At 33.0% G+C, this 16,417-nt stretch overlaps 2 protein-coding genes across 2 annotated transcripts; one reads left to right on the forward strand and one right to left on the reverse strand.

Annotated features, from left to right (window-relative positions):
• Nucleotides 1-6,549: 6,549 nt before the first annotated feature.
• Nucleotides 6,550-9,087, forward strand: LOC145072898 (DUF1995 domain protein, putative (DUF1995)). The gene is made up of 9 exons (XM_079019392.1): nt 6,550-6,872; nt 7,214-7,301; nt 7,449-7,562; nt 7,641-7,723; nt 7,818-7,932; nt 8,156-8,247; nt 8,384-8,449; nt 8,539-8,632; nt 8,794-9,087. Exons 1-9 carry the CDS (start codon nt 6,580-6,582, stop codon nt 8,902-8,904), a joined length of 1,056 nt encoding a protein of 351 aa, XP_078875518.1. The 5' UTR covers nt 6,550-6,579; the 3' UTR covers nt 8,905-9,087.
• An 8-nt stretch (nt 9,088-9,095) lies between these two features.
• On the reverse strand, nt 9,096-11,235 carry LOC145072897 (Tetratricopeptide repeat (TPR)-like superfamily protein). Its single transcript, XM_079019391.1, has one exon. It carries the CDS (start codon nt 11,168-11,170, stop codon nt 9,203-9,205), a length of 1,968 nt encoding a protein of 655 aa, XP_078875517.1. The 5' UTR covers nt 11,171-11,235; the 3' UTR covers nt 9,096-9,202.
• Between the last annotated feature and the right edge of the window lie 5,182 nt (nt 11,236-16,417).

The following is a 16,417-nucleotide window of genomic DNA, read 5'->3' on the forward strand; positions in this document are numbered from 1 at the left end:
TGGTGTATTTTGCTAATGTGAATTATTGTTTTGAAAATGATTTAAATGGTTCATAAGTTGAGGTTAAGGAGGGCGGTATGTTATGTCAAATGCTTTGCTGATTTTAAAATCTACATTATATTATCTAAATCATGAATAATCGTGACACCCAAAAAGTTTAGGGGACGTTTGATTTGAGGGGTTTGATTCGATTTTATATGATTTGAATATGGGCTGATTATACAAAAAATTATAATTATTATTGTTTTCGGTTTAACCATTTAGTTTTAATTTATATTAAATAAGTCACCAATTTTTAAATAAAATAGTTAATATATCAAACTATATAATATCTTGTCGTCTATAAATATCATCTAATAATGTCAAAATGTAAAGTTCTTTTTTTTTTGGAAAACCATTTGATTTCGGGTTTTATGATTCAATTTTAATTTTTCAGGTTAAGAACACTTTAGATTTAGTTTTTTATGATTTAGATTCAGTTTTTTTTTTTTTTTTTTTTTTTTTTTTTTTTTTTTTTTTTTGAAAAATCGTTCCATTTCAGCTTTTTTGGTGTTGAAAAATCAAACTATAAAATTTGGTTTCTATAATTTTGTTTGGGACTACAACTTTCATACAAACACTTAGACCATTTGTATAATGAAGTCTAAAAAATGTTAATTTTTTATCGGTGATCATATCGGATCTGTTTCTTACCAATGACCATTTATATAACGAACTTTGCGGTTTGATATCGACATATGTTGACATACATGTTTGTTTATAGAGGAGAAAACGACATATGTTGACATACATGTATGTTTATAGAGGAGAAAAAATATTATAAAATTTTATATAAACTTTTTTAAGTACTAACATTAAAAATAATAATTCTAAATGGATAGTGGTTGAGATAGAACCTCTTGAAAATATGAGTGTTTCTTTAATTAAGAACAATCACAACCCGCAAGACAGACATTTACAGGTCGCGATACAACTTTTATCCAAAAATATGTGACTTTTTTTAACAAAAATTAAACTTTGGCCGTTAAACCTTGAAACGTGACAAAATATAATGCTTTTTATGTTATTAGTCATTTAGAATTTTTATTCAAATCAAATCCTATGATTGGTTCAAATTTACGTGTAAGATTTCAAACTAGGTTGTTGTTGTTGTTGTTATTATTATTATTATTATTATTATTTTATTTTATTTTAAAGGAAAAATGTTATTGTAGTACAATTAAGTTTGGTCATTTATCTGAGTTAGTCAGTAAACTTTTTTTTCTTGCACGTTTAGTCCTTAAAGTAAGAAATTACATGTCAATTACAACATTATGTAACTGGAAATAGAAACAATCGCTTGTATTCCTGACTAGACACTTAAATGAATTAGACAAAAACGTTTTTGAAAGCCACACGTTTTTTAAAGCCACTTAAGTAATATATCTCACATTTAAATAAATTAGACTAAATTGTTTTTGTTTTTATTTCTTAGAAAAATGAATACCAACAATCCCATCAACCCAACCCCAAAATTTGATAAAAGAAAAATTTGTGTTTCTAGTTCATCTACGCCAATTAAAAGCATTTTCACTTTCGATCCACCACTCCCGGTTTATCATCTCCAACTTGATGTCCTCATTCAATCCTGTGACAATCGTCAAAATTCGATTTGGTTCTAGATTTAACTAAACTTAATTGCACATATATGCACGACACATACTAGATTTAGTGACTAGATGCTAAGTTATAACCTACTAGAAACTCGGAAACAAGTAGAATTGAAGGATAATGTACTTAGATTTCACATTGATATGTGAATTTTACTACTACTTAACTGTAGTGACTATCCATATTTGGGTCACTCTTTTACTCGAACACCTTTTCATGAATCATATACACACATCATGGACTCGACCTAGTACTAGAAATTAGATCCGAGTCTTATAGAAACTTAAGTTAAAGTTGAAGACTAGGACTAGTATACTTGATTCCTCGATTTCACTTGAATCTCGAAATCACTACATAGAATGCCAATAAACCGATAAAAATAAATTACAAACATTAATTCTAACTTGAATAAGAGTTAGGAAACACAAAAATAATTTGAAGTCTCACAGATTCAATTTATTTTGATATTCAAAGTTTATTAAACTCCAAAACCCTAAAAGCCATAAAAACTCATATTTATAAACTTTAACCTTAAAATTTCAATAAAAATAATTATGAAACTTATAATATGATCTTATAATAATTAAAATTATGAAAATGTATTTAAGAAAAATAAAATTTAAGTCATTAACAGTTACCCTTAATTTATAAATCAAAAATTAAGATTTCGTGAATAAAAACTTGATTTTAGTGCACATTTTATATAAAAATTGAGATATTTTATAAAAGAACTTAAATTTTATAAAAGAAAATGAATGAGAAAGGGGTAATATACTCAAAAATTCTGATCCCTCTCTCCTCATATCACTTTCACACTTTCATTCTCCAACACACACACACACATCTCTCTCTTCTTTCTCTCTCTAGAAAACTCTCTCTACCTTCTCTCTAGTTTTTTTCTCCAAACACCACTCCATTCTCTCTTCCTCCCTCTAATAAACAAGGTTGCATGTTCATGATCTTAGTGCAAAAATCGATTTTAAAGATTTAAACATCAAACTCAAGTTAAGAGTTTTTGAGAAACAAAATTTTGTTCATAAATGCATGTATACATTTTGATAAGTTTTAATCTTTTGATCTCTGGAAACATGACTAAAATATGAGTTATCATGATATATTTAAAATATTTCAAAAGATTTACTCCAGGAAATGATGAAAACTCACTTTTCTAACCAATCATCATGCATGCAATCTGCCAGATTTCTTTACCTGACTTTAAGCTTCCATATCTCACTCATTTCTTAACCAAAATTCGTGATTCTTTTTCTGAAATATAATATTTTGAGTTAGCTTTCAAACCCATTTGACCTCACTGGAAAATTTCAATATTTCGATTTTTAACAATTTTTACAAAACTGTTGCTCAAATAGCACTTTCCTTATGAACATTTGTTTTGTGGCATGTTCAAAGGACTTATTCATCACTAAAAATCATTCAAAAATTAATTTGAGCACTTAACATCATGTATTAAGAGGTATAGAAAGATCTTGATTCAAAAGTCTTTGGAACATGTTGCAAAAATTCTCAAAGTAACATCCATAATCTTTACCAAAATCACAAGAATCAAGTTTTCTCTATAATTGTTTGAGCCTTTAGGCATGTTTTTCGACATCAAAAATAAGAAAACAATTTTTCATTGTTATTAAATTGTTTGGAGATGCATTCTGGAAATTTTTAGCTCAATATATATTTTCTTTATTTTTATATGAAAATAATAAGAAAATAGAGTGTTAAAGCATATAAAATACTTACACTTCTAAATAAATTCTGGAAATATTTTTGGATGACCCTTTAAGTTAATAAACATCTTTCATGAAGTTTCATCAATTTTTGTTACTGTTCAGTATGGTTTTTAATTTTCTTTTTATTTAGCTCCAATAAATCATAAAACCACTTTAGGGAATGTAAAAATATTATTTCTTTTTCGCATCTTGTACCTTATATTTAAGACTCAGAAATATTTTGGAAATTTTTCAAAATGTATATCTGTTTTTCCATGATTTTTGTGTTTATAATGGATTAAAAATAGGAAAAATAGTTTTACTCATCCAAAATTCATGAAAATTTACCATAAATTCTTATAATATTATAGGATGCTACATAAAAATTTTGATGATTTTTATCTTCTGTATTCTATTTTTATTCTATTTTCTCAAGATTTAATACACTTAAATGCACAAAAATCATAAAATTGGGTTAAACAGTTTAGAAATCCATTTTTATATTTTTTCCAGATTAAGTATGTATAATAACACTTGTAAAAATATTTTGGTTAATTTTTGAAACTGTTATCTATTTATTTCCATTTTTATAGAATAAATACACAAAAATCAGAAAAACTGTGTTAAACTTTTTGAAAACACATATTAATAATTTTCCCAGATTATTTACACTGTAAAAAAGTTACAAAAAAAATTATAAGAATTTTTCATGGTAATTTACTATTTTTCCATGATTTTATAATTATTCAAGGAATTAAATGGTGAAAAATAGTTACACAAATCAAAAATTCAAGAAAATTTATCTTAAGGTCTTTGACTTCAATTAAAACTGAAATGCAAATTTTGGGAAAGTTTAGAACTAAATTTATTTAGTTTTGAATATTTAATCATTGAAACACCTCTTAAAATGTTAAATATTAACATTTCAATAATGAGAATTTTCCACTTAAATTTTTATATAAAAATTGATTCTTTGAAGTTTAATTTCTACAGAAAAATGTTTGTAACTTATCAATATTAAAGTTTGACACAATATTGACATACTTCTATTGCAGTAGTAAGTATAGTAGTGTTAGATTTCGATTAGAAACTCACTAGCGAATACAATTATTGTAGGAATCGGTAGTGATAAACGTGGAACGTAGTTCAAGGCACCATTTGCATCATCTCAATGCATATTGTGAGTATTCACGACTCCCCATATTTTCGGTTTTTAAATGTTTTGGGGTGGAAAAACATGTCCTAAACTATTTATGTTCGTTGTATTTATTTGACTCGTATAAACTTGGTTGTTATATTTTGCATATTGTGAGTACTCACGACTCCCCCTATTTTCGGTTTTTAAATTTTTTGGGGTGGAAAAGCATGTCCTAAACTATTTACGTTCATTGTATTTATTTAACTCGTATAAACTTAGTTGCTATATTTTGCGTATTGTAAGTATTAACGACTCCCCCTATTTTCGGTTTTTAAATGTTTTGGGGTGGAAAGGCATGTCATAAACTACTTATGTTCGTTGTATTTATTTGACTCGTATAAACTTGGTTGCTATATTTTGCATATTGTGAGTATTCACGACTCCCCCTATTTTCGGTTTTTTAATGTTTTGGGGTGGAAAAACATGTCCTAAACTATTTATGTTCGTTGTATTTAATTGACTCGTATAAACTTGAATACTATATTTTACATATAGTGAGTATTCACGCATCCCCCTTTTTCCGGTTTTTATGTTTTGGGGTGGAAAACCATGTCCAAAAAACTATTTATTTGTTCGTTGTAGTTAAATTGATTTGTATCAAACTTGATTGCTATATTTTGCTATATTTCTCATTGTATGTCTATGCAACACGAAACATGAGGCCTTGTCATCTTAAGTCCCTTCCCTTACACTTTATCTAACTATTAACTCTTTGAGCCAATGGTCATTATGGATAGCGCTATTAGGAATTGACAACTCCTCACTCGCCCGATTGTTGGAGTGCATGATACCATATAATCTATGGAACGATAAGCATAGATCTTGATAGGGCCTCAGTCATACGCTTGGTTGGGAACTCATTGTTTGCTCATACACATACAAACTTGTTATTTATTATGGCAATAAACTTGTTTATTAATTATAGCAACGAACTTTGTTTCACATTATAGCAATGAATTTTATTTCTCATGACAACGAACTTTGTTTATATAAACTTATTTACTCATTTTAGCAATATATTTTTATCTATGGAAACTTATATCAAATCTTTGATTTCGATTCATGAAACCAATATTAATTTTTAACTTGTGAACTCACCAACTATTTTTATAGTTGTCGTTTGTTTTACATGCTTTTTCAGAAATCATCGAGTAAGTGGCACTTAGGGACACTTCACTTTTAGGAGCATTCGCATGTGTTGTATTTCAATTTACATTGTAATTTCTTTTAAAAATTGTTCAAACCCATTGTAAAATTGTAATGATTTTTAATACTATGGTTGGTGTTGTGTTTTAACTTTTGCTATGAAACTCTTTATACTATCACGCCTCGTGTTTCCGCTTTAGCGGGGTGTGACAAATCCCCTCCAAAATATCGATACCAAAATGTCTGACAATACTTCCTTGTGCAAGTGTCCAATGTTAACTCCAATATGTTCAGCAACTTTGTTGTTTTTCTAGATCAACTTTCATCAAATCTAGCCCAAAGCCCAACCCCACCCAACCACCTTTAAACCCAAAACTTCAATGACTCAGATGACGAAGTCGTACAAGAAACTCAACCCCCCTCACTCCCTCCACACCGCGAAGGAAAATAACTGGTGGAAGAGAAAAATTGGTCGAGCCTAAAGCATGGATTCTAACAGAAGAATTAGTAATATTGGTTGTTTTTATCGGTATGTAATTTTTTATTATGTATTCTAGGTTTTATTATGTAATTTTTATTTTTAAGTAAAGTATTTTTATTTTATTAAATTTTGTGTTTATTAATTATTTTTTAGTTAATTCTATTTAGTTTTTGATTTATAGTCTTATTATTTTAATTTTAAAAATAAAAATAAAATGAAAGCTGATGTATTACTTGGGACAAAAAGAAAGAGAAAAAGAAAAAAAAAAGTGTAAAACTGACGTTGGACACGTGGCAATACGTAATCGAAGAAACCGTTGGATGGTGCTTGCACCCGTCCACACCGGAACGTTACCACACTTATCCCCTCCTTTCCCGTAATCAATGGCCTCCCTGATTTCCAAATCTTCCATGGCTTCCTCCTATTACTCAAACATCTGTTGTTCTTCTTCTCCTCCTTCTGCGTCTATTCCCAAATTACCCTCTTCCACCTGCTTCCCATCGTCTATCTACCCCCTTGAATCATGTGGCTACAACGGAATTTCACTCCAAAGACCTCCATTCGATTCTAGAACGTATGCCAAGTTTAACAAGTTTGAAGGACAATCTTCAAATGACGAATTTGAGGAAATCTCATCAGCTTCACTTCAACAAGAAGTAGAAGAAGAAGGTGACAGGTGAATCTCATTTTTTCAATGCCTTCTTTCATATGATTATTTAAACAATTCTTTAGTTACGATATTCAAATTTTCGCGTAATTTGAAGTTAAGCTTACACAGCTTCTAGTTTTGATTGTTACAGATTATTAAACTTTTAGATATACAACCTATAGTCAATTTCTTTGCAATATTTAGGGAAAATAGGAATCGATCCTTGAATCACGTATGTGTATAGTTCCCTTGATCCCTTCTATACGAAATCTAGTGAAAATGTTCAAGCATTAATCTGAATTTCAAAAAAGAACTGTGAAAATGCGATTTTGTGAAAGCAGTTGAGGAAATTGAGAAATGTGTTTCAGTTGCTTGCCTTCTGATTTGGAGGGTGCAGTTCGACAATCAAGTGAAGCAACTGCTGCTTTTGTGTCTTCAGGAGGAATGAGAGCCATTGTATGTTCTACAAACTCCACCATATCAAATACTACAGAAAAATATACCCTTTTGTGACTTGAATGTTTTTTACTTGGATTTTGTAAACTATAAAGGATAACTAAATATGACAATGTCAAAATATCACATTCATGATATTTTTTGCAGGTGGAGCTTTTGATTCCACAGTTGCAGTTTCTTGATGATGAAGGTGCTCAGGCTGAACTCTGGGAACTATCTAGAATTTTTGTGGATGCACTCATCCAGGAAACTGGATGTCAGGTTAGTAGAAGGGTAAAATGGTCATTTACTCACATTTTGTGATTCAAGTTGCTAATTCGTATCAATGGTGATGGTTAGAGAGTCAAAGCAATATTTCCAGATGCTGGTGCTGCTGCTCTTTTGAAGTATAGATGGAATGATGCCACTTTCAGTTTTGCTAGGTAATTTACAAATTTGGTCCCTGTGGTTAGTTGATTTCTTTGTTTAGGTCCAAAAAAAGGAAATTTATTTCTTTTTGGTCCCTATTTTATCCAGCTTAAGTGACAGAAAGCCTGTGGAGAAAGAAGATGAAATTATTGTGATGGTAGTGCCAGATTATCAGATGTTGGATTATGTAGAGAGAATAGCATCCGATTTATCAGATGATCCGGTAATTTTTCATTTTCATTTTCCATTAAAATAGAAAAACAAAATGTTGTTTATTGTGATATATTTGTGAGTCTTGTTTTATTTGTATGTAAATTGTAAAGTAAGAGAACAAATGGATATGAATCAACAAAAACGGGATAAAAATGCACTCTTTTTGTTCCTTATGTTATGATAAATAATACTAAATAATTTGGTTAAATATTTTTATTTTTGCATCATATTAGCCACGACCTTTGATTATGTGGAACCCACGTCTTATTAGTGAGGATGTTGGAGTTGGATTCAATGTTCGGAAGTTGAGAAGATACTTCTTAAGGTATAAATAAATATGACATTCTTACATATTTTTTTAGAAAATGATAATTTAGAAAATGACGCTTTTAATGCAAGAAATAGCTTACCAAATTAAGTCCATTAAATGCTCTAATTACCAAACAATAACATTGTTACAGATCTTTTACAACGGTTTACTCAATGAAGCCTCTACCTACGGGCGCTGTATTTAGATGCTATCCCGGGTAATTACTTAAAAATTAATTAATACTAATGTCATGTCACCTATTTTTTTTTTAATTATTTAACACGTGGTTTTTTGGTAAATACTTAGATTATGGAAGGTGTTCTTTGACGACAAGGATAGACCAAATCGTTATCTACTAGCCAGGGAAATGATAAGTCGTCCTGTCTCAGAAGACCTTGAGGTTAGTATACTGATAGGACATGATAGGACTGGACAAACTTTCTATGGTTATTTTTAATGATGTGGATCAGGAGGGCATTCATGTCTTTTTATCTCATCGATATCACTCTCTGTACGCTACTGAAACACAGTACAACCTGTCATGTCATATTGTGTCTGCAGATAATATTTGGAGAAGGTGGAGATGATACGGAGGAGGGGCCATCATTTTTTGGTCAAGCCGTAGGAATTTTCAAATCAATCAATAGATTCATGAAAGTTATCTCCAAGTGAAGTTATCAATCAAATTGTTGCTTATGATTGTTCTCTTTCACATTTTTATTATGGGTTTTGTACACCTCTATCATTAGAATTGTTCATGAGACACACAACATAAGCATGGATGGAAATTGGTTTTGATTATTAAACAACCTAGTTTCCTAGGGATATAGTGATGATATTATAATTCCTTCATAATATTCCAATTTCTTATAATTCCTTCATATTATATTATTTCATTTCTTCCAAAAAATATTCTAATAAAATCTAATTTGATTACACACCAAAGACTTCTATCATTAAGTTTTCTACATTATTCATCTTGATTTTGCAATGACAAAACTACCCCTTCATCATCCCAATGCCTTAAAATAAACCTCTTATCCGGTACATACCCTTCATCCGTCAAATGTCTAAACAAAACCAACAAAATCCGAAAAATACCCTCGGTTTCCTCATGCATACGATCATCAACAACAAATGTATGAACTTTTTTCTCAATCTCAATCCAACTTATCCCTACATCCTTCACCACTCCAACCTTCTTCATTCCTCTTATACTTTCCGCCCTCTCTTTCCACCTCCCTTTTGAAGAATAAATATTCGCCATCAAAACATAAGGCACAGGACTATTCGGTGTCAAAAGACGCAATTGCCCTGCTGCATACTTCCCAATCTCCATATTCCCATGTATACTACAACCACCCAACAATGCTTGCCAGAGTTGTACATCAGGCTTCACTTGTAGTCCCTCTATACAACTTTTCGCCTCATTCAAAAATCCACCTCTCCCTAACATGTCAACTACACAAGCCCAATGCTCTTTTCTTGGACTAATTTTATAATCTTTCTCCATGGATTTTAAAAACTCCATGCCTTTGCTTACTAAACCTCCATGACTACAAGCATTAAGCAAGGACAAAAACGTAATTTCTGTCGGCTCCACACCTTCTTCTCTCATCTTTTCATATAGTTCAAGAGCTTTGGAAACATCACCATGAGAACCAAAAGCTGCAATCATGGAGTTCCATGAAACTGTGTTCATCTCAGGAATTGTTTCAAACACTTTGATTGATTCTTCCAATTCGCCACATTTTGAGTACATGTTGATTAGTCCATTTCCCACAAATGGGTTTGAGAAAAACCCTTTTTTAATGATTAAAGATTGGATTTGTTTACCAAAAGATAAGGAAGTGTCGCCATTGAAAGCAGTTAGAATAGCAGAAACTGTGTTTGAATCAACCTTGATTCCTTCTTTCATCATTCTTGCAAACACACGAATAGCTTCTTCCTCGCATCCATTTTGTGCAAAACCTGTAAGAATTACAGTCATGGAGACCTCATCAAGAACCCTAGCTGATTCAAAAATCTGCCATGATTCTTGCATGCTGCCACATTTAGAGTACATATCCATAAGTGCGCTTTCTATATGCAGATCTGAATCCATGCCTAGTTTTGAAACGAGGCAATGGATCTGACACCCTTCTTTAAGTGCTTGTAAACCAGAACATGCCATTAACGTACTCAAGTATGTTAATAGATTTGGAGAGACGAATCCTCTAGGCATTTCCACAAACACCTTCAAGCTATCCTCAAAATATTGATTTTGTGCGAGCCCTGAGATCATTGCTGTCCAAGTAACTACGTTTCTATCATTGATCTCTTCAAAAACTTGTTTTGCGGAATGAAAAGATTCGCCAGAAAAGTACGATGTGATTAGGGCATTTGCTACTGTGGTTTCCCTCTCGTAGCCATGGATGATTACCAAGGAGTGGATCATTTTGTTAACGTTGGAGAACTGCGATCCTTCACTTGCAGATAAAATGGTGGTGATGGTTCCACGATCGAAACGATGAGCACCAGAAGAACTGTAGATGGTTTTGAAGTAATCGAATCCGACATTGTAGAGACCTTGGGTGAAAAACCCTGATATGATCGTGTTCCAGGATACAGCATCTTTCATTGGCATTTTGTCGAACAGTTTGGATGCATCAGATAAGTAGCCACATTTTGAATAGACGAAGAGGAGGGAATTCCAGATAGCTACGTGATATTGATTTTCTATAGGCTTGTGAAGGTTATTAAATAGTGGGTTCTTGATTAAGGAGCCATGGATTGAAGATCCAACCTTGAAATACCCTTCTCTTCCCGATATGGATAACAGACGGCATAATTGTTCCTGGTTTAGGATGAACTTTGGAGAGCTGGGAGAGTGAGTGAGAGAGGAGAGCCATGGCGGAAGATTGGTTCTTAGTTTTCGAAAAACCCACGTTGAACTCATCCATGAACACGGGGCTAAGTTGTGACGATGTTTCGTTAACCAAGGATTATTTCTTCAGTTTTTCATGATTTTGATGAAGGATAACGACTTATAATATATTTTTCGATTTATATAAATTTGGTCATTGATTTTTTTTCGTCTATATTTAACCCTTCAACTTTTTAAACTGTACACATTCAGTCCTTGTGACCGGTTACTCCAGGTTAGCCGGTAAAAATGACTTAATAGGTTAATATATTTTTCATTTTGTACACATTTAGTCCTTAATATTTTTATACACATTTAATCCTTAATATTTTTTTGTTTCAAAAAAAGTCATTTTTGTTTTTATACTCATTCAGTACTTATGAATGATTTCTTTAGTTTTTTCTCACGACATCTTATGTGGGACAATCATTGATGAAGTGTATGGGGTTGTTGATGTTTATGTGTAACGTCTCGTTTTCACAACAAAAAATTTTCATTTTTAAACAAGGCAAAACTCCCTAGTTATAAATCCATTATTAAGAAAAAAAACGTTTATTCCAAAATACATTTATCGAAAATCAGAGTAATATAAGAAACGTAGAATCATCAATACTGTTAATGAGTGTGTACTGTCATGTCTTCGCCTTCCTACGATCAACGATAGAACCTAAAAACATAAGCAAATGGGTAAACACAAAGTTTAGTGAGTTTCCCCCAAAATACGTGATATAACAAACGTATTATCATGTATAACGACCCCACACTAATCAGATTGGAATACCTTGGCCCAAGCAGTCATTGGACTGGAATGCCAACATGCAACAGGTCCAATCAGTCATTGGACTGGAATACCCAGGGTTTGTCGGCATGTCGTCTTAACCCAACCGCTCTTCTCGAGCATATGTGCCTATGGCTTACAGCTGGCTCGCAACATATAGCAGGCCCACCTCAACCTATCCCACCACCATATGGCTATCTACGTAAGATGTTGTGAGAAAAACCCAAAGAAATTATTTATAAGTACTGAATGAGTACAAAAACAATAATGACTTATTTTGCAACAAAAAAAATATTAAGCACTAAATGTGTACAAAAATATTAAGGACTAAATGTGTATAAAGTGAGAAATATATTACCCTATTAAGTCTTTTTTACCGGCTAACCTGGAGTAGCCGGTCATAAAGACTAAATGTGTACAGTTTAACAAGTTAAAGGGGTAAATGTGGACGAAAAAAAAAGTCAGTGACTAAATGTGTACAAATCAGAAAATATATTACCTTTTTAAGTCATTATCCCTTTTGATAATTTCAGTCGTTGTATTTTCTAGAGAACAAATATATTAAATTTTTACTGAAATGGTCCCTTTGGTTTAGGTAAAATTGCGTGTTTAGTCCCTAATTTTTTTTTTGCACTCATACAATACTCAAGGTTTCATTTTATTACGCATCTGGTCCCTATTGACGTTTTCTATCACTCTTCTCCGTTAAGTATATCACATGTCTGGCACACTAAGGGTATATTCATCCTTTTACACATGGCGCCTAAATGGATATGGCAAACGTTTCTTATATCTTCCCGATCATCTTTCTCGTTTACGTTACACATACCACTTCTCTCAACTAAATCACGTAGAAAACCCTAACCTACTCGATTTCAATCATGATTTCCTAAAGGCAACAATGGTGGGGTGGAGGATTCGAGCAGACATGGCGGAAATAGACGTTGGATGAGTTTACAGTAAGTATTTTTGTGTTTAATACTCTCATCTAAAGCACAAACTCTCAAAACCTAAGCTTCATTCTCGTTCTCGCAGGTGGGAATCCGTCAATATTCTCGATTAAACTGTTTTATAATGGAGTTTTTACAAAGTTTCCTGGAAGGAGATACATAAAGGGAAAAGTGAAGTATGTTGATTTAGTGGACATTGACGAGTTCTCTGTTCATGATATTGATGAAATGATGGACATCCTTGGCTGCGTGGAGGAAGGTAAGCTATTGTATTATCACTTCAAAAGACCATTATTAGATTTGGATACTGGTTTGTTTGCTTTGGCTTGTGATAGTGATATTAACCACTTGAGGATATATGTGGAGAAACATAAACTTATTGAAGTTTATACAGAGCATGGTAAGACGATGTTGAAGACATATTTAATGTCCCCTAACCCTAGTAAAGTTAGGATTGAGGAAATTATTGAACCCCCTGCATGTTCTAAAAGGCTTTTCTTAGAATGGAAGACATCAACAACAGGGGATTGTAGTGGTTCTACCATATCAGAAGTTGAACAATGTGGAAAACCCCCAAATGAGCCTCAATTTCAAACACAAGGTTTTGATCAAGACTTTGATCATTGTGAAAACCCTCCAAATGACTTTGATCAAGACTTTACTTCATTTGTACAAGACTTTGATCAAGGCTTTACTGCATTTGTACAAGATGAGGTCAATCAAAGTGAGGACATTGGAGTGCATGGTGATGATTTGACTGATAGTGAAGATAGTGACTTCCTATTAGATGAGGATAACATGATTGAGGAGCATGACATAGATATGAAAGAATTTTTCTTGAACATTGACCAAAATGCAGAATGGATGGGTGACAATGGAGGGTCAAGTATGAAGGTAGAAGATGGTAAGGAAGATGAAGAAATCGAGGTGCTTAATAATGACATATTGATATCTGAGTCGTCATCTGATGAGGGGGGATAAAAGTAGAAGAAAGTCAATTAAAGCAATACGAGAGGCAGAAGAAAATAGTGAAGCGCGTGTTAATGATCCCTTTTACTTGTATCAGAGTTTTGGTTCATCTGAAGAGTTGAAAAACAAAATAAAACAACATGCTGTCGAGACTAGAATAGAGATTGTCATAATTAAAAATGACAAAAATAGGGTAAGGGTTGTTTGTAAAGGTAGTATACAAGACCTTATTGAAGTAGGTGTTGGTGGGCCTGTTGAAGAAAGGAAGTGCCTGTGGGTCCTATATGCAAGCAAGCGGAGTAAGGATGCAGATTGGGAGGTTCGTACATATGAAAAAAAAATATGTATGTCTACAAACGAGGACTGTGAAAGCTTGTACTTACAAGTTTTTATCCAAGCAAATTGTGCAACAGGTGGAAAGTAACCCCACGATTCCTACAAGAGCTTTACAAGAACAACTCCAACGCCAATACCAATGTGACATTTCAAAGATGAAGGTATTCCAGGCAAAAACTGAGGCAAATATTCATGTGAGAGGTGATTATACAGGCCAATACTCTATATTAAGAGACTATATTTTGGAACTTCAACACGAAACCCAGACACCACCGTGAAAATCGAAGTTGAAACCGAACCCAATCCCCACTGTCAATAAAGAATATTCAAGCGGATATACATATGCTTAGGGTCATTGAAGAAGGGTTTTGCAGTTGGAAAACAAGATTATGCTGGCTTGGATGGGTCTTTTATGAAGGGTCCTTATCCAGGAATAGTCCTCACTGCAGTGGTAAGTTTATACTTTGTTTTTTTTTTCTCATCTATTTTTAATGTTTTTAATTACTAACTTAATATTTGTATTTAGGGTCTTGATGGAAACAATTGTACTTATCCTTTGGCATACGCTGTAGTAGAGGCCGAAAACATCAATTCGTGGACTTGGTTTTTAAATTGTTTGGGTGATGACCCCGACTTGCACAGTAACTCCAACTTTACATTTATATGATCTGATAGACAGAACTCACAGAAGGTGATCTGTTGTTTGTGTCATCTTTATAACTACACATGTATAATTCAATTTGATTTTATTTATGTTTGTATTTTCTAGGGACTGTTGCATGCAGTAGGTACACTTTTTCCATGTGCAGAACATAGGTTTTGTCTACACCATATCCACGAAAACATGAAAAAACAATGGAGGGGAAGGGTCTTTCAGGACATTTTATGGAATTGTGCAACTGTAACAACCGTGCAAGAATTTCACCATGCAATGGAAGAGTTCAAGAAATTGAACAATGATTGCTATGAATGGGTTAAATCTATTCCACCTTAGCACTGGGCTAGGTCACACTTCATAGGTTTGTATCCTTTTTTAGTTAATGTACCTTTATTTTTGTTAGTTGCTAAAATATGTTAGCTTAAACTTCAATTGTAATGCATGGAGGGCACATTGTGATGGTCTTCTAAATAATTTGTGTGAGTCTCTTAATAGTCAACTTCAAAAATCACGTGAACAACCGATCATCACTTGCCTAGAATTCATTAGAGAGTACCTAATGGTAAGGATAGTCACGGTGCAAAAGGTAATCGATAAGGCATTTGGACCTTTGACTCCAACTGCAACAACTGTATTGGAAAAAATGAGGTATCACATTGTATTGGTGTTTTTTGTGGGAATGGTAAATACCAAGTCACTGGACCATGGATGGACCAGTGTGTTGTTGACATGGTTCAACATACATGTTCTTGTAGGAAATGGGAACTTACTAGCATCCCATGTAAGCATGCACTAGTTGCAATATGGGATATGAGAAAAAAACAACAAAGATGTGGCGTTGCCTGAATCATGGGTTCATCCCACTTACTGGCTAAAAACATGGAAGGAAATGTATTCCTTCAAGATTGAACCTATTAACGGAAGAAGAGTGTGGGAAAAATATCCTTGCCCTACCACATTGCTACCTCCTAAACATCATGTCCCTATTGGAAGACCAAAAAAGAAACGAAACAAGTCTGATGTGGAAGATTTGGTGAAAGGGAATAGTGCTTCAAGGAAAAACAAATATGTGACATGTTCGAAATGCAAAAATATTGGTCATAATGCAAGAAGTTGCAAAGTTCTTATTGCTAGTGGAAGTGCATGTGATGACGGACCAAGCAGGAAAGGGAAGGCAGATGGTGCATGGAAGAAAGCAGATGGTGTAGGGAAGAAGGCAGATGGTTTTCAATGCCCACAGACCATCAACATAATTGTCAATTCCCACAAAATAAAGCAAAAGCCCTGTAAATTACATCGACTAAATTACAACTTGTAAATTAGGATCGCCACAAAAAAACCCAATTGAAGAGTAATAGCATCCTCAACTTCAAATTCTGATCTTCAAGCTTTGATAGAAGTAAAAGGTCAACTCTTGCATGATCAGACTCATCTTCATCAACTCAGCCAACAAAACCACAAGTTGTAACCTAAAAATTTGATAATTTGGCCTTCATCAAAGGTTTTTTACTAATGGGGTTAAGTTAAAAAATTGCCTTGTTGGTACAAGCATAGAATCGGCATCCAGGGTTCTTCTTCGTCGTTGATGT

This window comes from Lactuca serriola, chromosome 9 (assembly GCF_051521515.1).
Source record: "Lactuca serriola cultivar US96UC23 chromosome 9, Lser_US96UC23_V15, whole genome shotgun sequence".
NCBI classification, from domain to species: domain Eukaryota; kingdom Viridiplantae; phylum Streptophyta; class Magnoliopsida; order Asterales; family Asteraceae; genus Lactuca; species Lactuca serriola.

Bases quoted from the DNA above. Each gene is read 5' to 3' on its own strand.
- LOC145072898 (XM_079019392.1), top strand. From the start codon at position 6,580: ATGGCCTCCCTGATTTCCAAATCTTCCATGGCTTCCTCCTATTACTCA. The intron at 6,873-7,213 runs GTGAATCTCATT...AATGTGTTTCAG, and splicing joins GTAGAAGAAGAAGGTGACAG to TTGCTTGCCTTCTGATTTGG. The intron at 7,933-8,155 runs GTAATTTTTCAT...GCATCATATTAG, and splicing joins CCGATTTATCAGATGATCCG to CCACGACCTTTGATTATGTG.
- LOC145072897 (XM_079019391.1), bottom strand. From the start codon at position 11,170: ATGAGTTCAACGTGGGTTTTTCGAAAACTAAGAACCAATCTTCCGCCA.